The sequence below is a fragment of the Stegostoma tigrinum genome, chromosome 4 (assembly GCF_030684315.1).
Source record: "Stegostoma tigrinum isolate sSteTig4 chromosome 4, sSteTig4.hap1, whole genome shotgun sequence".
NCBI classification, from domain to species: domain Eukaryota; kingdom Metazoa; phylum Chordata; class Chondrichthyes; order Orectolobiformes; family Stegostomatidae; genus Stegostoma; species Stegostoma tigrinum.
In genome coordinates this window covers 24,678,446-24,704,756 of record NC_081357.1, presented here as the reverse complement: position 1 = coordinate 24,704,756, position 26,311 = coordinate 24,678,446, and the positions used below count along the sequence as shown (strand labels likewise).

At 40.7% G+C, this 26,311-nt stretch overlaps 1 protein-coding gene across 6 annotated transcripts in view; it reads left to right on the top strand.

Moving 5' to 3' along the window:
* LOC125452783 (uncharacterized) overlaps positions 1-26,311 on the top strand; it is a 119,572-nt gene that overhangs the window by 79,101 nt on the left and 14,160 nt on the right. For all 6 annotated transcript variants that reach the window (XM_059645220.1, XM_048531622.2, XM_048531621.2 and 3 more), the window contains 4 exons: positions 8,958-9,079; positions 13,156-13,215; positions 14,738-14,901; positions 24,076-24,186. In XM_059645220.1, coding sequence (XP_059501203.1) covers positions 8,958-9,079; positions 13,156-13,215; positions 14,738-14,901; positions 24,076-24,186 — 457 coding nt within the window. The remainder of the gene's footprint in view (positions 1-8,957; positions 9,080-13,155; positions 13,216-14,737; positions 14,902-24,075; positions 24,187-26,311) is intronic.

Genomic DNA, 26,311 nt, shown 5'->3' with positions numbered 1-26,311 from the left:
GGGAGAAGGTAAAGAAGTTAAAATATCGAGAGATATGGGAGCTAGTCAGTCTGTAACAGTAAGAGATGAAAGTATTTGCACTCCTTCTGAAATAAGACCATAGGACATAGGAGTGGAAGTAAGGCCATTTGGTCCATCGAGTCCACTCTGCCATTTAATCCTGGCTGATGGGCATTTCAACTCCACTTACCCGCACTCTCCCCGTAGCCCTTAATTCGTTGCGAGATCAAGAATTTATCAGTCTCTGACCCGAAGATATTTAATGTCCCGGCTTCCACTTTCCACAGGCCCACCACTCTCTGGCTGAAGAAATCCCTCCTCAATCCCGTTCTAAATTGACCCACTCTAGTTCTAAGGCTGTGCCTACGGGTCCTAGTCTCCCCGCCTAATAGAAGCAACTTCCCAGCGGCCACCCTTTCTGAGCCATACATTATCTTGTAAGTTTCTATTAGATCTCCCCTCAACCTTCTAAACTTGAATGAATACAATCCCAGGATCCTCAGCCATTCATTGTATGTTAGGCCTACCATTCCAGGGACCATCTGTGTGAATCTCTGCTGGACACACTCCAGTGCCAGTATGTCTTTCCTGAGGTGTGGGGCCCAAAATTGGACACAGTATTCTAAATGGGGCATAACTAGAGCTTTATAAAGTCTCAGAAACACATCGCTGCTTTTATATTCCAACCCTTTTGAGATAAATGACAACATTACATTCGCTTGCTTAATCACGGACTCTATCTGCAAGTTAATCTTTAAAGAATCCTGGACCAACACTCCCTGATCCCTTTGTTCTTCTGCTTTACAAATTTTCTCACCATTTAGAAAATAGTCCATGCCTGTATTCTTTTTTCCAAAGTGCAAGACCTTGCATTTGCTAACGTTGACTTTCATCAGCCATTTCCTGGACCTAAACTGTCTAAATCTTTCTGCAGCCTCCCCACCTCCTCAGTACTAACTGCCTGTCCACCTATCTTCGTATCATCGGCAAACTTCGCCAGAATGCCCCCAGCCCCTTCATTCAGATCATTAATATATAAAGCAAACAGCTGCGACCCCAAAACTGAACCCTGCGGGACACCACTTGTCACCGGTTGCCATTCCAAAAAAGAGCCTTTTATCCCAACTTTCTGCCTTCTGTCAGACAGCCAATCCTCAATCCATGCTAGTAGCTCACCTCGAACAGCATGGGCCCTCACCTTACTCAGCAGCCTCCCGTGAGGCACCTTATCAAAGGCCTTTTGGAAGTCTAGAAAGATAACATCCACTGGGTTTCCCTGGTCCAACCTACTTGTTACTTCTTTAGAGAATTCTAACAGGTTTGTCAGGCACAACCTCCCCTTACTAGATCCATGCTGATTTGTTCTAATCTGACCCTGCACTTCCAAGAATTTAGAAATCTCATCCTTAAAGATGGATTCTAGAATTTTATCAACAACCGAGGTTAGGCTAATCGGCCTATAATTTTCCATCTTTTGCCTTGATCCTTTCTTGAACAAGAGGGTTACAACAGTGATTTTTCCAATCATCTGGGACTTTCCCTGACTTCAGTGACTTTTGAAAGATCACAACCAAAGCCTCCGCTATTTCCTCAGCCACCTCCCTCAGAACTCTAGGATGTAGCCCATCGGGGCCAGGAGATTTGTCAATTTTTAGACCTTTTAGCTTTTTGCACTTTCTTTTTTGTAATGCCTACCATACTCAACTCTGCCCCCTGACTCTCCTTAATTGTTGGGAGATTACTCACGTCTTCCACTGTGAAGACTGATGCAAAGTACTTATTAAGTTCTTCAGCGATTTCCTTATCTCCCATCACTAGCCTTCCAGCATCATTTTGGAGCGGCCCAATGCCTACTTTTGCCTCTCATTTGTTTCTTATGTATTGAAAGCAACTTTTACTATCATTTCTAATATTACTAGCTAGCCTCCCTTCATATTTGATCCTCTCCTTCCTTATTTCTCTCTTTGTTATCCTCTGTTTGTTTTTGTAGCCTTCCCAATCTTCTGATTTCCCAGTGCTCTTGGCCACCTTGTAGGCTGTCTCTTTTTCTTTGATACATTTCCTGACTTCCTTTGTCAGCGCTGGCTGTCTAATCCCACCCCGGGTAATCTTCCTTTTCTTTGGGATGAACCTCTGTACTGTGTCCTCAATTACACCCAGAAACTCCTGCCATTGTTGCTCCACTGTCTCCCCCACTAGGCTCAGCTTCCAGTCGATTTTCGTCAGTTCCTCTCTCATGCCCCTGTAATTACCTTTATTTAACTATAACACCATTACATCCGATTTTGCCTTCTCTCTTTCAAACTGCAGACTGAACTCTACCATATTATGATCGCTGCCTCCTAACAGTTCCCTTACTTTAAGGTCTTTTATAAAGTCTGGCTCATTAAAAAGTCCAGAATTGCATGCTCCCTTGTGGGCTCCATTGTTCCAAAAAGCCGTCCTATAAGCATTCCATGAATTCCCTTTCTTTGGATCCTCCGGCAACATTATTTACCCAGCCCACCTGCATATTGAAGTCCCCCATGATCACTATGATCTTGCCTTTCTGACAAGCCCTACCTATTTCCCGGTGCATTTTGCGCCCCTGGTCCTGACCACTGTTAGGAGGTCTGTACATAACTCCCATTATGGTTTTTTTGCCTTTGTGGTTCCTCAACTCCACCCACACAGATTCCACATCATTTGACCCGATGTCATTCAGTGCCATAGATTTAATTTCATTCTTAACTAACAAGGCAACCCCGCCCCCTCTGCCCACCTCCCTGTCTTTTCGATATGTTGTAAATCCTTGGGTGTTTAACTGCCCGTCCTGAGCTCCCTGCAACCATGTCTCTATGAAGCCTATCACATCATAATCATTCAAGATGATTTGTGCCGTTAATTCATCTACTTTGTTACGAATACTACGAACATTTAGGTAAAGTGCCTTAATGCTAACTATCTTTATAATTATTAGAGATATTGGAAATCATAAGATGTCCTAAGTTATCCTTCCTTTTTGCTGCTTTCCTAGTCTGCCTTGAGCTTAAACTCACCTGTACACATGCTATCCTGTTGCTTATCTTTCCATTTAACTCCATACTACCTGTCACTGTTGTTTTCCCTTACCCTGACTCAGAAATTTAAAGTCCTGCTGACCACCCTGTTTATCCTTTTCGCTAGAACACTGGTTCCAGATCGGTTCAGGTGGAGACCGTCCCAATGGTACAGATCCCCCCGATTCCAAAACTGATGCCAATGCCCCATGAAATGGAATCCCTCTTTCCCTCACCAATCCCTTAGCCACGTGTTTACTTCTCTAACTTTCTTTTCCCTGTGCCAATTGGCATGTGGCTCAGGCAGTAATCCAGAGATTATGACCCTTGAGGACCTGTACTTCAATTTTCTTCCTAGTGCTTGATACTCCCTGAACAGGTCCTCTACCGTAGCTTTGCCTATGTTGCTAGTCCCAACGTGGACCATAACTAGATCCTCCCCCTCCCACTCCAATAACCTTTCAACCCGGTTGGAGATGTCCTGCACCCTGGCACCGGGCAGGCAACACACCATGCGGGACTCCCGATCCGGCTTGCATAGGATACTATCTGTTCCCCTAATAATAGAATCCTCTATAACAACTACCTATCTTTTTGCTCCCCCCTCTTGAATAGCCTTCTGCACCATGGTGCCGTGGTCAGCTGGCTCATCCTGCCCACAGTCCTTTTCCTCATTCGTACAGGGAGCAAGAATCTCATATCTGTTGGTCAAAGTCAAGGGCTGAGGCTCCTGCACTCCTGAACTCAGAATCCCCCTACCTGCCTCACTTACAGTCACATCCTGTTGTCCCTGAACACTTATTGAATTTGAAATACTTAATCTACCGGGTGTGACTGCCTCCTGAAACAAAGTGTCCAGGTAACTCTCCCCCTCCTGGATGTGCCGCAGAGTTTGAAGCTCAGATTCCAGATCATTTACTCTGATCGGAGTTCTTCCAGCAACCAACACTTGCTGCAGATGTGGTCGCTGCCGTTCACAATGGGATCAGCCAGCTCCCACATCATACAGCTACAGCACATCACCTGTCCAGCCATTACTATTTATTTAGTTAACTTTTACAATTTATGTATTAAATAATTTCTCATACTTCTCTGCTACGGTCTCATTCAATTAACCAATTTAACTTTTAATTAATCACATGATACACAAGAAATATAAATTGAAAACCCTTACCTTAATGACACAAAAGAGTCCTTCTTGGTTGGAGCTCCCACTCTTCCTGCTGCTGGAACAGAAATAGAGGGCTCCGCCAGTTGAGGTAAGTTTTTTAAACCTTAAAGTAGTGACTCACTTTCCCTGTAGGCCCCTGATCGACACTCTCTACTTAAATAGCACTCACTTGCCTTCCCAACAGCTTCTCTGCTCCGACCTCACTTCTGCCCAACTCACGCCGCTCTCTGCTGTAAAAAGACCGCTGGCTTCGAGGTAAGTGCTTAAATAGTAATAACTTGCCTTCCCAACAGTCTCTCTGCTCCGACCTCACTCTGCCCAACTCCTGCCGCTCTCTGCTGTAAAAAAAATGTACCTGAGAGAGTGATAATCTGTAGAATAATTGGAGATTGATTTTGAGTTCCCCTGTGTAAGATAAGGCTAGAAAGTCCAATCAAGACTGGGGAAGTGACAGTGGGAGTGATTGAAAGAGTGTCTATTCTAGGAATACAGTTTGTTCTTGGAAATGACCTACCCAGATCAAAGGTAAAAGCAATGTCCATTGTAATGGAGAAGCTGAAAGAAAACCAGGGAACTGGAGAGTTAAAAGAAAAATACCCTGGAATTTTTCCAAACTCTCTGATGTCAAGATCCCAGTCATAAGTTAAAGCAAGAAGGGAAAACCAAAGAGAAAGATGAAGGAGTTGAGGTCCAGTTAGCTGACACTCTGTTTGATGAAATAGTAAAGGAAGAATCTAAGCAGGCAGAGTATTTAGTTCTGAAAGACTAATGGAGTTACAACAAAAAGATGAGACAATAAAAGATTTATATCATCAGTCCTACTCAGAGAATGTAATCCAGAATTACCTTAAGGATAAAATCTTAAGACGGAAACAGAGGTTTTGGCAGGTTAGTGCAGAGGAGAAATGGGGGGAAGTTCACTAGATTGCTGGTAGCAAACAGACAGGAAGTATTGCCGGCAGCATGCGAATTGCCTGTAGGAGGTCATCTATGAGTGATGAAGACTCATGCTAAGATACTTAAGCATTTCAGTTGGCCTGGATTATATAAAGGTGTGGTTGAATTTTGCCGTACCTGTTATACGTGTCAAATGGTAGAAAAGCCACAGGCAGTAATAAAACCAACGCCTTTGATGCCAATTCCTGCATTTGAAGAACCTTTCATGTGGGCTATGATTGTGTAGGTCCCATTCCTAAAACCAAAAATGGGAACCAGTATTTGTTAATCCTAATGGATGTGTCTACCAGACTTGTGGAGGCAATTCCATTATGGGATGTCAAGGCAAAGAAGGTTGAGTAGGAGTTGCTTGCTTTCTTTGCCTGTTATGGACTACCCAGGGAGATTCAATCAGACCAAAGGTCCAAATTTACTGCCAAACTGTTTAAGGAGGTCATGGATAGTTGAAGCATCCACACTTTACATCTAGTGCATACCACCTGAATCCTAGGGAGCATTGGAAAGGTGGCATCAAACCCTAAAGACCATACTGAAGGCTTATTCCAAGGATTACCCAAATGATTGGGATAAAGGTATCCCATTTATCTTATTTGCTCTTAGGGATGCCCCCAAATAAATCAACTTCGTTTATTCCATTTGAATTGATCTTCAGACATGAAGTAACAGGGCCTTTAAAATTAATTAAGGAAAAGTTGATAGGCCCAAAGTCAGAGATTTCACAAATCGATTATGTATCTGAGGTGAGAGATTACTTAGAGTCAGTGAATTAACTGGACAACATTTGAAGATGGCACAGTACATAAATTCATACGTCTGCCTTTGTGGGATAAAGTATTGGTGCTGTTATCAGTGGTGTAGGAGATCCCTTCAAAGCAATGTTTAGTAGTCCCTATCAGATTGAAAAGAACTTAAGTCAGGTGAATTATTTGATAAAGATGCCAGATAGGAAAAAAAAATTATCGGGTTTGTCCTGTGATAGTGCTGAAACCTTACTATGACAGAGAAAGGAAACCAGAGAAACAGGTATTAATTACTGCCCCTCAGAGCGAGGCATCAAATCCAAATGATTCTGATGTGCCTCAGAATAAATTGAATAATGAGGAAGCCCTGAAAGAATTGGATAAGCTGGTAAGCTATTTGTCCCAGAACAGCGAACTGAATTGAAAGGCTTATTGCAGCACAATGAAGACATATGCAACGGTAGAATGGGGAGGATTAATGCCATAGTACATGGGGTTGATGTAGGGAATGCAATTCCGATGAACAACCCCTTACAGGCTTAATCCTCTCAAAGCAACACAGGCACAGAACTTAGTGGAAGCAATGCCCCAAGAAGACATTATTGAGCCGAGTCACGGCAATTGGAGTTCGCCGATCGTGTTGTTCCCAAATCTGATGGTACTCAATAACTCTGCCAGGATTATCAGAAAGTGAACTCGATGACTAAATCAGACTCATACCCAATTCCACGGCTGGAAGATTGTGTGGAAGAAGTTGGACAAGCCTCTTACATTCACAGAGTTGGACTTACTTTGTGTTTACTGGCAAGTTCCTTTGTCGGAGAGAACAAAGGAAGTTTCTGCTTTTGTAACTCCACATGGGCTACAGCAATTTAAAGTAATGCCATTTGGAATGAAGAGCACTCCAGCCACATTTCAAAGACTTATCATTAGAGTTGTGGCAGGATTGACTAATTGTGCCATCTATGTAGGTGACTTAGAGATCTATAGACTTTTGTGAAAAGATTACATGGTGCATTTGGCAGAACTCTTTGAGAACCTAAAGAAGACAAAATTGGTCATAAATTTGGCAAAGACAGAATTTGCGAAGGTGGAAGTGATGTTATTAGGACACAACATCGGGCACAGACGGATGTGGCATCAAGGAATGTGTAGATGAAGGCCATTGAGGTATTTCCAAGATGATCCTTGAAGAAGGAAGTGCTCTGATTTTTGAGACTGAGTGGATTGTACAGGACATTTGTATCAAACTTGAGTAGTGTGGAGGTAATTCTGACAGATTTGTTAAAGAAAAATGCAAAATTTTGGTGGACAAACCAATGCCAGGAGGCATTTGAGAATTTATCACTGCACCAGTTTTAGCCATGCCAAACTTCTTGAAGCCTCTTCATACAAAGCATGGGCATGTGGAATGCACTGCCAGCAGTGGTAGCAGAGTCAGATACTTTGGAGACTTTTAAGTGACTCTTGGATAGGCACACGGAGGATAGTAAAATGTAGAGTATTTAGGGTAAATTGCTCTTTGCAGGATAATATGTCGGCACCTCGGCACAACGTCTTGGGCCAAAGGACCTGTACTGTGCTGTACTGTTCTATGTTCTATGTCACTATCGATGCAAGTGATGTAGGGGTTGGAGCTGTGTTGTTACAGGGGGTAATTGTAGAACTGAAAGGCCAATCGGATATTTTTCAAAGAAGTTCAATATTCCTCAGAGAAAATACCCAACCATTGAGAAAGAGTTATTGAGCTTGGTACTGGCCTTACGAGATTTTAATGTTTATATTGGAAACAGTGTATCGAAGACAGTTGTGCACACTGATTACAACCTTTCGACACTTTTGGAAAGACTTAAAGATAAGAACACAACTGCAAACAGTGCAGGAAGATATTCAGTGGTCTCCTGTAAGGTGCCACTAGTGGCACCATCTTCTCTTAGCGCCCTCATATGCATAGAGCTGTCGCTCGGTCTAATTTAAAATAAAAACTGGAAGTGCTGGAAAAATTCACATATACTGCCGGATCTGCTTAATTTCTATAGTATTTTCTGTTTTTGTTTCAAACTTCCACTCTTCCCCTCTCCAGGGCTGTTACTATGAATTGACATAAAATACACAAAGGAAATATTTTCCAGGTTGTTGACCTATTGAAACATTTTTTTATTGGAAATATGAACACTGTGAACAATATTTATTAAAAAAATTGATTTTCAGCTGTATGAAATACCATTGTAATTATCAGAACGGTATCGTTGTCTAACCCAAATGAACACTGTATGTGTTAAAATTGGTCCAGATTCACAACCAGTCAGGAACTCAAACAACTTTTAGCTGTGCAAGATATTTTCACTGCTTCAGAATGATGAGATCTGAGGCTGGCTTCCCAGAAATTGGAACCAGGGCTCGGAAATCTTCGAGCTTCCGAGAACACAAAGCTGGTGATCAGGACCTGGGACAGACAAAGGAGTTGAGACTGGAGTCAGCAGTTGTATGGAGGGAAGGAGGTAAGGGTTGGAGATTAAGGGTTAGTGATCAGCAATATGGTGGGCAAGGAGCAGCAGAATCGTCCCCTTTAATGTCATCAAAAAATGCATGATGACTGTCCTCATTCAGGGTGAGTTGCAAAACATAGTTGCAGGCAATGACAAGAGCTTCGTTCACCGAGTCCAGGCCACTGTGGAAGAGGGACCTGAAACAAAGCTGACAAGGCTCTTACTTGCATATGTCCTGACTTGTTTCAGCCACAGGTACAGAATAACTTATGTCTTTTCCCTTACCCACTATGATGAACTAAGTGCTTATGACCAGAAATGTCTGCATACTTCCTTAACTAGCATAGTGGGGTCTTATAGTCCAATTAGTCCTTGAGAAACAGGTAGCCTGCAGTCCAATTTCTAGACCTGTATCCATCGTTAATGATGATTGAAGTTTCTTATCATTGAATTTGACAGGCTGGGAAATTTATAGATTGAACGTTAGAAATGTTTTATCCTAAAATTTGAGAAACATTGCAACATACAACAGATTTAACCAGATTTTATTTCTGTTGCTTAGATTATCACAAAAGTGAAGGAGTCTTTGCAGCCTGGGACAAAACTGGCTGTGTTTGATCACATTCCCAGCGATGCGTCATTTACAAATCCATTACCAGAAATCATTGACATTTGTCACCAAAGGTAATGTAGGAGAAAATTCATTTCACTCATGCAGTAAGTTTTATAATTCCTTAAGGAAGAGGATTAGGGTTGCCAGGTTTGGTTTGGTCTGTTCCAGCAGGCTGCAGCATATGACATTTCAGACTCGAACCAAATCTGACAATCCTTCCATTGGTCAATCTTCCAAGCATGCCATCTTTCCATCCCAGTTAGAAAACCAGCAGACTCTAGTGTTTCCAATTGGGTTAACCTTGGCTGTCAGGCCAAACTTCTCTTTTTTTTGTCCACCGCAAATAATAAATTATTCAAAGAAATTTAAAGGCAAATGTTTTTAACACCACTGCTTGTTACAGTGTGCTGTATATTAATCTTTATTTTCAGAAGACTCCAAGACATTCCTAAGGGTTGGCAGCCCTGCGGAGGAAAAGTTATGGTATAAAATTAGTTATGTTCAAAAACATTTTTATCATATTCTTCCTCCTTCACAGAGACAGTTTATCTCAAGATAAATAAAACAGCGGTTTGTAACATTCAGAGTTTGAATTAAATCAAACCCATCGTGAACAATGCACTATTAATATACTTTGTGTTACATTGTCTAACATCTTGTCGAATTTAACTGATATTAAAGGAAGAATTTTTCCTTTCCACTTAGAATAATGGTATCAAGTTATGCCACATACTTGTAAACAACCTAAATTATACCATTGCGTTTGTTTTGGCTTTTTCTTTTTTTATAAATTGTCTTGACATGGTTTGTTACAGTAAAGATACTACATAAATACAAGTTGTTAATTTCTTCTGCTCAGTACTGTATCAAAATTGAAATTTGGATATCAAGTTGTTGTTCATTTTAACTTGTTTATAAATCTCTATTTGCCTTATGCCTTATACCTGTTATTTTACCTTCTGACAATGTTTCATGTGCTGTGTTTATTGCATACTTCTCATTCATTCCCTGTAACTCTCTGCACCTTTATAATCTAAGAGATTTTTTTCCAGTGCATAATCCCTTATCACAACAAACGTTGGAGTTCACAGTCCATCTTCAAAGTGTCAATCAAACTGAAACTGAAAGCACTGTGATCTAATAATATAAGGGAGTCAAATCAGTTATTGAATATTAATCAGCTAATGGTTAGCATTCAGGCTTATCTGAATGAAGAGAGTGAAACAGCAAGTATTTTTTAAGTCTACAGACAATTTTTTCAACGGATTAAAATACAGGATTTTTAAATGCCTTGATACTTTTGACAGTACATCTTCACATTTCCAGCGACTGTTTTTTACAACAATCGCAAAGGGATTCCTCCATCAAAGGGTACATGACCTTCTCCAAAGAGGTACCTAACTCTCCAGAACAGTATCTTAACCTAAAATCCACAGAGGTCAGATCTTCTCCTTCCAGGTCTAATCTGTGCATTTCATATTTCAGACACTCAGGCCACCAAAATCACATAAAAGATAGCTGCAGATTATTGTGAGCTAGTGTTTCAGCAAAACAAAATGTGGGAAACCTGATCCATCCCCATTTCTGCTCCTGCAAAAATGGTAGTTATTAGGAGGGGGACTTCTGAGTTTTTAGCCATGTCTGTCAATGATGGAGAGGCTCTCCATTATTGTAAAAATTCAGGCTTAAGTTTGTTGGCCATTATCAACATCCTCCCCATCCTCTTTTAACATGGAGCATGTTTCATATGACTCCATTTAGATGCCTGGAACTTCCTCACCACTATAAAACAACTCAGTTTAAGCAGTAGACGATAGGTAGAGTTCACTGCAAGCTGCGTGATAGTCGAGTGTTCACCCCTTAAGTACCTTGTCTGATCTTGCACAATTTCCACTCTTGAGTTTCTACTGTGATAAGACAAGAAATGCTTGTTCCAAGCTCAGAATGGCTAGCCAGACTGTAGAAGCTGAATACCAGATCATTGAAACTTAGTATCTTGAAGTAGGAGATACATTTTATTTTTTTTTAGTAATTTTACTGTAGGGAGGCACAGTTGAATCTAGCTTATTGGCACCAGCCCGTGTTACATGTGCTCTGGTAAATAGTAAATAAAAGTGAGCATGGGTGAAACTGGATGAACTGACTCCCTTCTCTCTGGAAACGTGGTCTATACAACCAGAGAGAAATTTAGTGATGTATAGCTAACATTGAGTAAAGATACCCTTAGCTAAAACCAATCTATATAAATTTAGTTCATAGAAAAATGTATGCTAAATTCTTTTGCTCAAAAGCACTGAAAATAATAAAAATGTTAGGTTCTTTGCTTCAAAATACTTTAACTGCTATATGGTATAACTGACATCATAGGAATAGATTTTTTTTCATATTACTGCTTACTAATTCACATTGGCATCTGGGTAAAAAGTGGAAAACAAGTCACAGTTAGGCTGACAAAAGATGTAGCATAAACCAATAGCCAGTGCAGTGTTAATATAGTCCGAGCCATTAGTTGAGACAGAGAGCAAGACACACAAGCTTTTATTTTTGTGGACAGAATTTATTGATGTTCTCAGTCTTACCCCTCTCATCCAACACCTGTTATTATACCTGCTCCTGATTTATGTGTGCTCAGATGATTAATAACCACCATTTGTTTCACTTACCTCAAGAAAGACATTTAATAAAGCTTAACATTGTGATTGACAGACTTTAATATGAATAAAGATACTAAGTTGTTTTGCCTCACAAAGAATCGTGGAATCTCCATCCCAGCCTTGATAGTGTTGTTATGATCTAGCTCAGAGTGACGAACAGATTCCTCTCCTTGCACTATTCCTCCGTTGGTCACATCAAAATTTGAGTTTAAAAAGTAAGGTGATATTGCCAAGTATAGGTAAATGTCAGAAACATGCAACCAGGTTCCTTCAGAACCAAATAACGAGCTAGTTAACTGCAAACAAAATGTATTCAAATGAAAATGTAAAAATGAACAAAAGATTTTAACTGTACAAATGTATGAACCTGCCTTCCTGAAAAACACACATGAATATACACAATAGCTCTAAGACTGAGAAAAACAAAACTCTGTAAAGTTATATCTTAAATGTACTTTGGTCAAGTAACATAAATTTAGAATAAAAACATTCATAGATTGTCTCTGTAGCTGAAATAACCTTCCCCACAACATGTTGGTGTTGTGGTCTCTTGCTGCATCAGAAATGGCTACCTGAATTTGTGTTTCTGGAGACAATGTTGTAGATTTTGAATTCCCCTTTAAGAACCTTTCACTTGCAGTGATGAAGCCTTCCAGTGGGTTTTCAACTCTGATATTTTGAAGAGCATGGGTTCTGAGACAAGAGAGTGCAAAGTCATTTGCTCCATACAAGCTTCTTCTCTGACTGACTGTGTTGAAATCTAATATCTCTTTTCATCTACAAGGTGAGTCATATGACCTGTTTCTGAAAATCATGTACATGTGGCATCTTCATCCAAGACAAGCCTGTCCCTTGCAATTGTAACATTATTGCTGCTGTATCTTTAGTTTTACAGAGCATTCTTTCCAAACAGTTCAAGTTAAATATAGGGATTCCTACTATCTCTGAAACAAGTTATATGTGTGTGTGTGTGTGTGTGTGTGTGTGTTCAATCAACGTAATAAATATTGTTTTATTATAAATTAATATTTTGGATAAAACATCTCCATAACAATATTCAATGAAGCAGCCTCCAAGTCTTTTGGGTTAGAAAATTCCAATGTTTCATAAACCTCTGAATGAAGAAATTGCTTTTCGTCTCAGCCTAAATCCCTTTCTTATCCTGAGGCTGTGCCCCTGCATTCTAGATTAGACATTTGGAGCAAAAAAGCATCTCAATGTTTGTCTTGTCAAACTTGTTCAAAATCTTGGTTCTTTCAATGCCTTTATCTCGCATTCTTTTCAGCTCCAGAAAGTATAGGCCTGACTTAACTCATCCTGCCATAGTCAGGGAACCATTTCAGTCCAAGAACCATGATTCTGATTTGTATGTGTATAACAAGTGCACCATTCTTCTATATTTATTACATAATATTGCTAAGCAAATTTATTGTGAATATACCTGTAATTTGAGTAGCATTTTTAATTTTTGAAATCTCTTATATATCTGGTAGGGGTACACGGGTACTTATAGATGGAGCACATTCACTAGGTGTAATGGATCTGAAACTCAGGCAAGTAAACCTACAGCAATTTACCTCATAGTCATAGAGTTATAGAGCATGGAAACAGACCTATCGACCAGGTTTCGTAAATTAAACTAGTCCCATTCGCCTGTGTTTGGCCCATATTCCTCTAAACCTTTCGTATTCATGTACCAGTCCAAACCTCAAATAAATGTTGTAATTTTACCTGCATCTACCACTTCCTCTGGCAGTTCATTCCACCCCCTGAGGTTCCTTTTAATTAACTCTTGCCCCCTTACCTTAAATCTCTAGCTTTGGACTCTCTTACTTTGGGAAAAAGATCCTGACTATTCACCTTATCTATACCCTTCATAATTTTATAAAGCTCTATAAGTTTGCCCCTCACCTACTACACTCCAGGGAAAAACTGTTCCAGACTGTCCAGCCTCCCCTAACTCAAATCTCCTAGTCTCGGCAACATTCTTGTAAATCCTTTTGCACCCTTTCAAGTTTAATAAAACCCTTGCTATGGCAGGAAGACCCCAGAATTACAAGCAGTACTCCAAGTGTGGCCTTACCAATGTCTTGTACACCTGTAACATGACATCTCAACTCCCGTACACAATGCGCTGACTGATCAAGACAAGCGTGCCAAATGCCTACTTCACCACCCTGTCTGCCTGTGACACCACTTTCAAGGAACTATATCCCTGCTCCCCTTAGGATTGTCTATTCGACAACCCTCCTCAAGGTCCTACCATTAACTGTGTAAAGTCATACACTGGTTTGTCTCACCAAAATACAACATTTCCCCTTATCTAAAATAAACTACATTTGTCACTTCTTGGCCAAGGTGATCAAGACCCCATTGTACTCTTAGATAACCTTCTTCACTGACTATTATAACCACCGATTTTGGTGTCATCCACATGCTTCTAATGATGCTCCTTATATTCTCATCCAAATCATTTGGTGATGACAATATTATTGCATTTCTGGATGATTTAATCGCTTTGACCTCTTGAAACAGTCTCAATCAGGCGGCTGTTAGAACTTAAAACTTCTGGGCTGTTGGTCCAAAATAGCTACATGATATAGAAACATGGTAATGTAGAAAAGGGCCAAAGGTCAGCTGTGATTGTAACAACGTTGGTCAGGTGGACCTTATAGAACATGAGTTCCCTGATTGAGGCTGTTAATCTAATCCAATCAGGGCACCCTGGCTGACATATAAAGAGGAGTGTCAAATATTCTGACACTGTGAAAGCTTGCTTTGAGAGAGCCAGACCTGTGTCAAGGACTTTCAACGTGTAAATAAAGGGCGACTTCATGACGGAATACTAGCCTCTGTGGAGTTATTTCAAGGCCACTAAGGCTTCTGAGCCTGCTCTTCCATTTAATATGATCATGGCTGATCATCAAACTCAGTACCCTGTTCCTACCTTCTCCCTAAACCCTTTGATCCCCTTAATTCTAAGAACTGTAACTGCTTATCATTATGACCTTCCTAAAATTGTATTGCCATCAAATGATTAAATATTTGAATAACTATAATAATTCTGTATTTCAGCTGTCTAGGTGCTGATTACTATACATCCAATTGCCATAAATGGCTGTGTAGTCCTAAAGGTTGCGCATTCTTGTACGTAAAGCCTGAGCTCCAGAACTACTTACAGCCACTTGTGATTTCGCATGGATTTGGCTTTGGCTTCAGTTCTGAATACATCTGGACAGGTAAAGCAAATTTTCAACAACATGTTTACTGTGAACAAATATTTCTATAAAATACTTCTGCAAATGATATGAGCAATAAAACTTGAACATTCAATATCCCAGGATATAGATGCTTCAGGCGGGATAGAGAGGGAGCTAAAACAGGTGGAGGAGTTGCATTACTGGTCAAAGGGGATATCACAGCTGTGCTGAAGGAGGGCACTATGGAGGACTCGAGCAGTGAGGCAATATGGGCAGAGCTCAGAAATAGGAAGGGTGCGGTAACAATGATGGGGCTGTACTACAGGCCTCCCAACAGCGAGCGTGAGATAGAGATACAAATATGTAGACAGATTATGGAAAGATGTGGGAGCAAGAGGGTGGTGGTGATGGGAGATTTTAATTTTCCCGACATTGACTGGGAATCACTTATTGTAAGGAGTTTAGATGGAGCAGCATTTGTAAAGAGCATCCGGGAGGGTTTTATATAGCAATATATAAATAGTCCAACTCAGGAAGGGGCCATACCGGGCCGGGTGTTGGCGAATGAACCTGGACAGGTAGTTGAAGTTTAAGTAGGGGATTACTTTGGGAATAGTGATCACAATTTTGTAAGTTTTAAAATACTGATGGACAAAGACGAGCGTTTTCCTAAAGGAAGAGTGCTGAACTGGGAGAAGGCCAACTATAGCAAAATTCGGCTGGAGCTGGGGCATGTGGATTGGGAGCAGCTGTTTGAGGGTAAATCCACATTTGATATGTTGGGAGGCTTTTAAAGAGAGGTTGATTAGACTGCAGGACAGACATGTCCCTGTGAAAATGAGGGATAGAAAGGGTAAGATTAGGGAACCATGGATGACAGGTGAAATTGAGAGACTAGCAAAGAGCAAAAAGGAAGCATACATAAGGTCTAGGTGACTGAAAACAGACGAAGCTTTGTAAGAATATCGGGAAAGTAGGACCAATCTGAAGCAAGGCATTAAGAGGGCTAAAAGGGGTCACAAAATATTTTTGGCAAACAGGGTTAAGTAAAATCCCGAAGCCTTTTATTCATGCCTAAGGAGCAACAGGGTAACTAGAGAAAGTGTTGGCCCACTCAAGGACAAAAGAGGGAAGTTATGCGAGGAGTCAGAGAAAATGAGTGAGATTCTTAATGAGTACTTTGCATCGGTATTCACTGAGGAGAGGGACATGATGGATGTTGAGGTTAGTTATAGATGTTTGATTACTCTAGGTCAAGTTGGCATAAGGAGGGGGGAAGCATTGGGTATTCTAAAAGGCATTAGGGTGGACAAGTTCCCAGGTCTGGAAGGGATCTGTCCCAGGTTACTGAGGGAAGTGAGAGGGGAAATAGCTGGCTCCTTAACAGATATCTTTGCAGCATCCTGGAGCACAGGTGAGGTCCCGGAGGACCGGAGAATTGCTAATGTTGCCCCCTTGTTTAAGAAGAGTAGCAAGGATAATCCAGGTAATTATAGACTGCGAGCCTAATGTCAGTGATGAGGAAGGTGCCAGAGAAGATACTGAGGGATGGGATCTATTTACATTTGGAAGGAAGTGGGCTTATTAGTGACAGGCAGCATGGTTTTGTGCAGGGAAGGTCATGCCTAACCAACTTGATAGAATTCTTTGAGGAAGTGACAAAGTTGATAGATGAGGGAAGGGCTGTGGATATCATATACATGGACTATGATAAGGCATTTGATATGGTTCCCCATGGTAGGGGGGGGAAGTGAAGTCACATGGCATCCAGGGTGTACTAGCCAGATGGATAGAGAAGTGGCTGGGCAACAGGAGACAGAGTGTTGTATTGGAAGGGAGTTTCTCAAAATGGAGAACTGTGACCAGTGGTGTTCCGTAGGGATCCGTGTGGGACCACTGTTTTTTGTGATACACATAAATGATCTGGAGGAAGGTATAGATGGTCTGATTAGCAAGTTTGCAGATGACACTAAGATTGGTGGAGTAGCAGATAGTGAAGGGGACTGTCAGAGAATGCAGCAGAATATAGATAGATTGGAGAGTTGGGTCGAGAAATGGCAGATGGAGTTCAATCCAGGCAAATGTGAGGTGATGCATCTTGGAAGATCTAATTCGAGAGCGAACCATATGGTAAATGGAAAAACACTGGGGAAGATTGATGCACAGAGAGATCTGGGTATTCAGGTCCATTGTACCCTAAAGGTGGCAATGCAGTTCGATAGAGTGGTCAAGAAGACATATGGCATGCTTTCATTCATTGGATGGGATATTGAGTACAAGAGTTGGCAGGTCATGTTACAGTTGTATAGGACTTTGGTTCAACCTCGTTTGGAATACTATGTACAGTTCTGGTCGCCACATTACCAAAAAGATGTAGATGCTTTGAAGAGGGTGCAGGGGAGATTCACCAGGATGTTGCCTGGTATGGAGGGCGCTAGCTATGAAGAGAGGTTGAGTAGATTAGGATTATTTACATTAGAAAGTTGGAGGTTGAGGGGGCACCTGATCTACAGGTCTACAAAATCATGAGAGGTATAGACAGGGTGGATAGCAAGAAGCTTTCCCCCAGACTGGAGGACTCAGTTACTAGCGATCACAGTTTCAAGGTGAGAGGGGAAAACTTTTAAGGGAGTTATGCGTGAAAAGTTCTCTATGCAGAGGGTGGTGGGTGCCTGGAACACATTTCCGGCAGAGGTGGTAGAGTCAGGCACGATAGCGTCATTTAAGATGTATCTAGACAGATAGATGGGCAGGGAATAGAGGGATACAGATCCTTGGAAAATAGGCAACAGATTTTGCTAGAGGATCTGGATTGGTGCAGGCTTGGAGGGTCGAAGGGCCTGTTCTTGTACACAATTATGTGTATCACAAACAACAGTGGTCCCTACGGAACACTACTGGTAATTTTCTTTGTTCTTTGTTAGTCCCGCAAAAACTAGCTCAGGAAGTCATTATATTTGTAAATGCACACCATATGACATTCTAAATCATTGAGCCATGATGATGCCATATTTGAGCATTGGTAAGTGTTAAGTTAGCCAATATCACATCACTGAGAAGTTGGTATAGTTGACCTCGGCATCCATAAGCTGAGTACAGAGAAAAATATTGTTCAGCGTATGTTAAATTCTGGAAGGCATTGATCTTGCATATAATGCTTTCTCTATCCCATCCATTGTCCTAGTCTTATAGGATGAGTTGCCAAAAGCCTGATGATGTCTGCATAACTATGCCCCAGTAAACTAATCATTTCAGAAAAGGCTGGTAATCACACTTCAATGTATTTAAAAAAGGAGAAGAAAAAGCAGCATTTCACTGGCTTCTTCTGGAGTTAAAAAATCAGTAGTACTTTCCATTAATCTTATGATGTCCAGTACAAATAGCAATTATTTTCCCCTGAACAATAGAAAAAAAATCATAGTGTTTAAAGTGAGATTGAAGGAGCACACTTTCGCCGTCTAGTTTCACCATTCTACTGGTTACAACCCTTAATCCCAGCTCCATTTGCCTCCTTGTGTTTCCTCACCAGAGCCTCAAAATCTCTAGTCATCCAGTGTTCTCTACACCTACCAGCCTTGCCCTTCACTCTAATAGAGCATACTGTTTTTGAACTCTCGTTATGTCTCTTTTGAAAGCCTCCCATTTTCCAGTTATCCCTTTAGCTGCGAACAGCCTATCCTAATCAACCTTTGAAAATCCCTGTCTAATACTGTCAAAATTGGCCCATGCTCCAATTTAGAACTGTAACTTTTATACAAGGTCTATCCTTATTCTTTACCATTTTAAAACTAATAGAATTATGGTCACTGGTTCCAATGTGACCTCCAGAATTGGCACTAGCATAAGGTCCTGACACTGAACAGAAATTTTAGCCCAAAATGTTGGTATATTCATGATTTGGGCTTATTAAAAGGGATCTGTTCTGGTGAACAATTTGAATGTTCATGAGAATTTTCTGTCAGCCTTAAGTAGGATAAATTCCATATCCCACATTCTGAAAACACTTTCAACTTCTACTGTTTGGAACATTGTGTTCGTTCTACTTTGACTTAAACAAAAAGAAAATGAATCCATTTAGCATTTGACCTTTTCAATTTGGCAGACAGCACATCTTGGTTTTGTGCAAACTGAATTTGCTTTGTTGAGCATTTTGTGAACTCATGGATATGTAGAAGTATTATGTCAGTATACCAACGTGCCAACCCAACAAACTGTAAATCAAGAGGTTTCATATAAAAATTGTAAGTTTATGTTACAACCATCTAACAGTTGGCACTTGTTTACTAAACCTCATTAGTGACTGATTTAATCTCAAAGTAGATCACAAAATTGTATGAAAACATCAGAAATGCTTTGGAAAAAAACTTCTTAAAAGTCTCATCTGTTATCACCATGTTGCCAAGTAATGCAGTTTAAGGTTATGTTGACTGATTCTGATAAAATCCAAAGGTCTGTTGCATGTTTAGTGATTTCCAGTAGCTTTTGGCAAGGTTTCAGATCATCATGGGTGTTTTTATTTATTTTTGTCACATGTTTAGTGGATAAAAACTTGGCTGCACCTTCAGGATCAGAAATTTGTTTTGTTTCTCAACATTAAAGAGAAAACGTGTTCTTTCATAGCCTGAATATAAGGGGCAATTCGAAGGATAACACTTTACAAAGCGTTTCATACCATTTGGGTCATTTCCCACTTTTGGTAGGATCCAGCACTTTTCCATCACGTGCACCGTTTAGTCACCGCATCTGGAAATCATGTAGTTCAGAATTTACTTGTTACTGGTTTCAAATATTGCCAATTATTTGCTTTCCATCATCAACTCTTATTACAGATAGAAATTTCAGTAGCAGTAATCTATATTTCAACTCTAGAGCCGATAGACTCTAAGTTCAGTTTCCAGTTTAGGACAAATTTAGAAGCCAGCACCTACAGAGTCAGAAATGAAATGGGAGTCAATCATTAAGACTGGAACAAGGAACATACCACATGTGCTACAAAAAGTCAGGCACAATTAGGATAATCAACTATCCATTGCCACATATTTTATTTGACAATTTTAGGCAGAAATTGTCCAAAGTGAGAATAATCTTAACTAAGCAGAGTAGGGTTGCTATCTTAACTAGGCAGAGGAGGGTGGTTGGTAGATGGGACTATTCAGAGCTGCCGTTCAAGAAAGAAGCAGAGAGCCCTCAGACTATCCCGAGGGTGGTGTTGAGGTATAGGTGCAAACCAATCAGGGCCAAAAAACTAGAAAATGTTGAATTGAGAGAGGGTGTGAAATGAATCAGGGATGTAGGTCAAAAGAAACTGGATGAGGGGAGAAAAGATAAAGCCAGGGTAGAAAAAAACTAAAATCAGTGGGGCAAAAACAGGTTGAAATGGGAGATAAAATAGGGTGGGAAAAATGGTAGAAGGGGCTGTTAGGGTTTGGGGACTATAATGTGGAAAGCTGTCACAATGGTCATCTGAAAGTCAGCTTCTCATTGTTATGATCTGCTCCACTCAGTTTTGCATTTGCATGAGCAGCATTACTGCTTGCTTGAAGGTCTCTATTCCAGTGTGATTAAAAACAAGCAGAATAAGGAAATATTAATTAGACTCTTGCTTTACCTTTCTCTCTTTTAACTGCACTGTTCCAAATCATATATCTCCTCAAGCTCTTCAGCTACTCTAATCCCCTCTAAGGCTCTTCTCACCCTTCCAACTTTGACCTCTTCTCTCAGACTTGTCTCACTGTCTCCACTCAGAGATAAAAGGAACTGCAGATGCTTCAGAATCGGAGATAACAAAGTGTAGAGCTGGATGAACACAGCAGGCCAAGCAGCATCTTAGGAGCAGAAAAGCTGACATTTCAGGCCTAGAAGGGCCTAGGCCCGAAATGTCAGCTTTTCTGCTCCTAAGATGCTGCTTGGCCTGCTGTGTTCATCCAGCTCTACACTTTATTATCGCACTCTCTCCACTCAATTGCTTTACCACCAGCCTCACTTCACCTTCCCTTCTTCAACTGCTCTGCTCCCAGAGGCATCTCACCTTGACCACTTCAACCATTCTGCTCATGAACCCACCTCATTTTAACCATTTCAACCACTCTGTTTCCTGTTTGACCACTCTTGCCCTGCCCACACCTTACTCGCTTAAACTGTTCATGAACTCACCCTCATTAGCTGTTCTACTGTACTTTGCCTCTTTGGCCATTCCACCACCAGCCTCATCTTACAGGATTCAGCCAGTCAGCTTTCTGCTTCAGTTTACCTTGGCTTGTTCAGTCATACTATTCCCAGATGGCTCCTCACTCTCTTCAGTTACTCAGTTCCCAGCCTTGCCTCACCTTCATTAGCTCCACTATTCTCTGTCTTATCTCGCCTTCTGCCTCACCTTGCCCTATTCAGCTGCTCTGTTCACATCTCTGCCCTCCCCTGCTTAGTTGTTTCATTTTATAGGAACACAGAATATAGGAGCAAGAGTAGATCATTTGGCCCTTCGAGTCTGCTGCACCATTCAGTATGATTGTAGCTGATGATCCAACTTGGTACCCTGCTTCTGCTTTCTCTCCAGATCCTTTGATCGCTTTAGTCCCAAGAACTGTACTTAAATTTTTCTTCAAAGACTTCAACACTTCGCTGTGGCAGAGAATTCCATAGGCTTACTGCTGTCTCGGTGAAGATATTTCTCCTCATCTCAGCCATACATGGTCCGCCCTATATCCTGAGACAATAACCCCTGGTTCTGGATTCCCTGATCAACAAGAATGTCCTTCCTGCATCAATCCGCTTTAATCCTGTTGAAATTTTACAAGTTTCTGAGATCCCCCCACAATCTTCTAAACTACAGTAATATGGTCTTAATCAATCCAGTTTTTCCAGGCGCATCCATCCCTTCAATGGACAAATTAGTCTAATAAACCTCCCTCAATAGCTAGAACATCCTTTCTCGGATAAGGAGACCAAAACTGCGCAGACTATTCTCTGTGTGATCTTACAAGTACCCCATACAATTCCAGTAAGACATCCCTGCTCCTGTACTCAAAACCTTTTGCTATGGAGGCCAACGTACCATTTGCCCTCTTCAGCATCTGATACACCTGCATGTTTACTTCAAGTGATTAGTGTATGAGGACACCCAGGCCTTGAAATAGATCCCCTTTCAGAATCTACTGCCATTCAGATAATAATCGGCCTGCCTGTTTTGCTACCAAAATGGATTTATTTATCCACATCATTCTGCATCTACTATGTATTTGTCCACTCATTTGATTTGTCCAAATCACAGTGAAGCTTCTCTGCATTCTCCTCACAGCATACTGTCCTAAATAGCTTTGTGTCATCTGCAAAAGTGGGGATATTACATGTATTTCCTCATCTAAATCATTATTATATTTTGTGACTAGCTGGAGCTCAAACACTGATCTCTGCAGTATTCCACTAGCCACTGTCTGCCACTCAGAACAAGACCTGCTTAATCCTACTCTTTGGCCACCTTCCAGCCTCTCTCTCTCGTCAGCTGCTCCAATTTCATCTTCAAGTTGCCCTGTACAGTTGCTCCATTCCAAGTCTCGCATTACTCATTTCAGCCACTTGCTCAGCTCACATTTTTATCTAAAAAAAACCAAAGGAACTGCAGATGCTGAAAATCAGGAACAAAAACAAAGTTGCTGGAGAAGCTCAACAGGTCTGGCAGCATCTGTGAAGGAGAAAACAAAGTTGACGTTTCGGGTCCGGTGACCCTTCCTCAGAACTGATGGTGGCTGGGAAAACGTCAGCTTATATGCAAAAAATAGGGAGGTGGGAGGGGTAGGGAGTAAACAATAAGATAGAGCTTGTCTTTCTCTCTCTTTGGGCTCTATCTTATCGTTTACTCTCTACCCCACCCACCTCCCTATTTTCTGCATATAAACTGACGTTTTCCCAGGCACCATCAGTTCGGAGGAAGGGTCACTGGACCCAAAACATTAACTCTGTTTTCTCCTTCACAGATGCTGCCAGACCTGCTGAGCCTTTCCAGAAACTTTGTTTTTGTTCGCATTTTTACCTCTTGGTTGTGATTGAAACTAGACTGTGAGGAGAGAGTGGGACAACTGGATTATGATTGAATTGATATGGGTCATTGACAATGGGTGATAGTGTGGGATTTTATGTCACCGATCCCTTCCTTTGCTGATTATCCTCTTGTTGGCTAACAGAAAACTACTTGCTACTTTAGTCACCCTATTGGTCTTCACAATGATCTACTTTGTCTCTTGGAGATTATGGACAGAGCTATTTAGGCCTTCTACTAGTGCACAATAGATCCACATTGCAATGCTGAAACTCTGAAAGGCTAGAACTCACCTGACGGACCTTAGTTGTACTTAGTGCGGCCTTAGTGAAGGCAAAGTGAGCTGAACTTCTAGGAAACAATGAATTAAACATGCAGTAGTTTGGAGGAAACCTTTTGAAAATGAGGCACATGTTAACTTGCAGTCCCCTTGCTTAGAGAAGGAACTACAGAACCCACTGTACTTGAAGAGCCATTTAAGGCAATGTCTACAGCCAGGCCATATCTTATACACAGAGCTAGAGCCAGGACCTGATCCTGCTGTTGGGCAAAAGATGCTTGCTCCCAGAGGTGTAAGGTAAACCCGTGCCAATCCTGGAAACATTCCAACAAGAACTGGAACTTGCTGGCTAGCTATCCATTTAGCCCAAACCCGGTAACAACCCAAGCTCAACCTTGGCCCTATGAAGCTGGAGTTGCTAATGAGAGACCAAGTAGATCATTGTGAAGACCAATAGGGTGACTAAAGTAGCAAGTAGTTTTCTGTTAGCCAACAAGAGGATAATCGGCAAAGAAAGGGATCGGTGACAAAATCCACACTATCACCCATTGTCAGGCCTCACCTGGCACTAGGTTTCCCTTTTTTGGGTGTTGAGGCAGCATCTGCCCTCCCATCAGTATTGGCTGAAACGGCTACCTCCTGATTGAAGCCAAGCTTACAAGATCATGGAAGAGTCTACATTTCCTAAAAAACTGGTGTGTGCAGTTTAGTATAGCTCCCTTCACATTTTACCTAATATGATTTAGTTGACAACAACTTAATTCATGAATTAGCAATAGTTGTGGCAAACAGCGTTTCATTTCAAATAGTAATTTGTAGAGGGGGTTTCAAAAATAATAATCTGGTTGTCTTATACAGTATTTCGTAGTCTTTAAGACTTAAAAGAATTGGCTTATTTCAGGTTTAAAAGACTACAGTGCCTTCCTGGCTCTTCACACTGTATTGGATTTCTGGGAATCTGTGGGTTTGCAGAGAGTTCGAGGATATATCAAACATCTCATGTCCCAAGCTGGTGAGAGTTATTGATATAATTAAGTTTACTTGTTAACATTAACATCTGATTCTATGGTTATGTCTCGGTTGTTGTTTATTAAACAGATTTCTGTTTCTATACTGCGCCATTAATTTGCTTTTCTGTAGTGGGTTTTGCTAGATCACTGCTACCTACTTCTTAAAAGATGTTCTTATCAGTTCCCTCTGCTGCACTCCTTGTGTTCAGTCTTGTCCAAGTAACCATTATTCATGTGCAAACTAAGCATTACTAGTCTGTTTTGACCATATGCATTGTTTATACACGTGTATGTCCAATATAGATTTCTGGAATGAAAATTAGACTTACTGGAAATACATTGCAGGCCAATATCTTTAAATAATAGAGAGGTTATGTCGGATAGACATGAATACATACCAGAAATGGTCTACTTTTTTCAGGCCCACTGTGCATTATGTTGACTTTTTTAAATATCATATTTTTAGCATTTGTTTTCTGGATGGCAAGCTAAAGGTTGGGAGCTTTGTTCAATTTTCTGCCCATCAACAAGGGAGCACTGCACCATACTGTAGGGCCCAAGATTAAATTTACTGCTTTCTAATCACTTCATTAAAAATGTGTAACTTCAAAATTAGTTTTAAATTAAACTTACAGCTAATTAACTCATACCAAGTTGAAAAATCAGGAGAAGAGCTGTTGATTTATAGCTGCCACAGCTATCAACATAGTTCAGTATAGTTTCAAAAGTTGTGCAAGAGAGAAATATGAAGCTTATTTATTAATATCAGACTACCTTGACATGTAAACTTAAGTTTGTAGGGTCTGGTTTTTGATTTCTGTAATAAGGTGTACGTAAATATTTAAAGATGCTGTTAAATCATTCCAAGCCTAGGTACTCAAATTTTCTTGGTTATCTCATTTGCATATTTATTCAAAGCTTCAGGTGCAAGCTGGAGCAGGTGAAGTGAGCAAGCAAGAGAAAGGAGAAGAAATTTCTTCATGAGAAGTGAGAATAATCAAAAGGGAGCTTAGAATGCTGGGATACAAATTCTGAATGCCTTCATTTAGATTCGATATTTTCATTTGGCGCACTTTTTGCTGATGTCTGCTCTGTCAGTAATGCTGTGCATGAAGCTTTCAAGTGACACATTGAGATGTTGTTTCTGGTGTTGATAACGATTGTGTAACTGCTTTTTCTACTGGTTGTCCTGGTGGGTGCAAGCTGGCCCCTTCAGATATCTTGCCATGTTGTGCTTTTGCCAACTAGTGATTTCCAGGTATGAGCTTTGATGTTTAGGGTCTTCATGAAAACAGAAAGTGATTTAGGAGTTAGCAATTTTGGGAGCATCTATGGAGAGAGAAACAGGATTAATGCTTCAAGTTCCATTACTCTTCTTTGGAACAGCTGGGTTGACCATTATTACGAACTGAATATCTGAGAATGCTTTGCATTTAAGAGCGATGGATGAAATGTAAAAGAAGGTATGTTGGGAATTTTAATAAGGGTGATTCATTCATTAGTAAAAGATGATCTTAGATTGAAGGCCAAGTTGGCAATGGTGAATTGTGAAAATACACTGAAAGATTTGACAGTAAATAGGCAATGATTAGACACAATCTGCAACAGATATACATTCCTCGAAGGCACAAACGCCATAAGGGAATGACAAATCAACCATACTTAATGAAATCAGACTACATAAAATCAAAGGAAATCAAAGAATCAAAGATAGGAATGCCAGAAGCACTGAAGGTCTGGGCGCAGTTGAGGACACAGAAAAAGAGGACAAATAACTAGATTAAGAAAGGGAGAAGAGAATATGAATGCAAACTAATGGGGGACATAAAAGCAAATTGCAAAAGCTTTGTTGCACATGTGAAAAGTAAAAGATTAACTTGGACAACTGTGGGATCATTACAGGTGGGAACAGGAGAATGTACAATGGAGAGCAGGGATATGAATGAGAAACTAAAATTACTTAGTATTCAATTTCACAGGAGAAATTCTCCCAGAAATACCAGATGACCGGGCTTTGATATTCTGAGGAACTAAAAAAAATTAGTGTTGGTAAAAACGAAGTGCTTGAAAATTTAACCTAATTGAATGTTGATAAATCCTATGGATTAGATGGCCTTCATCCCAGGC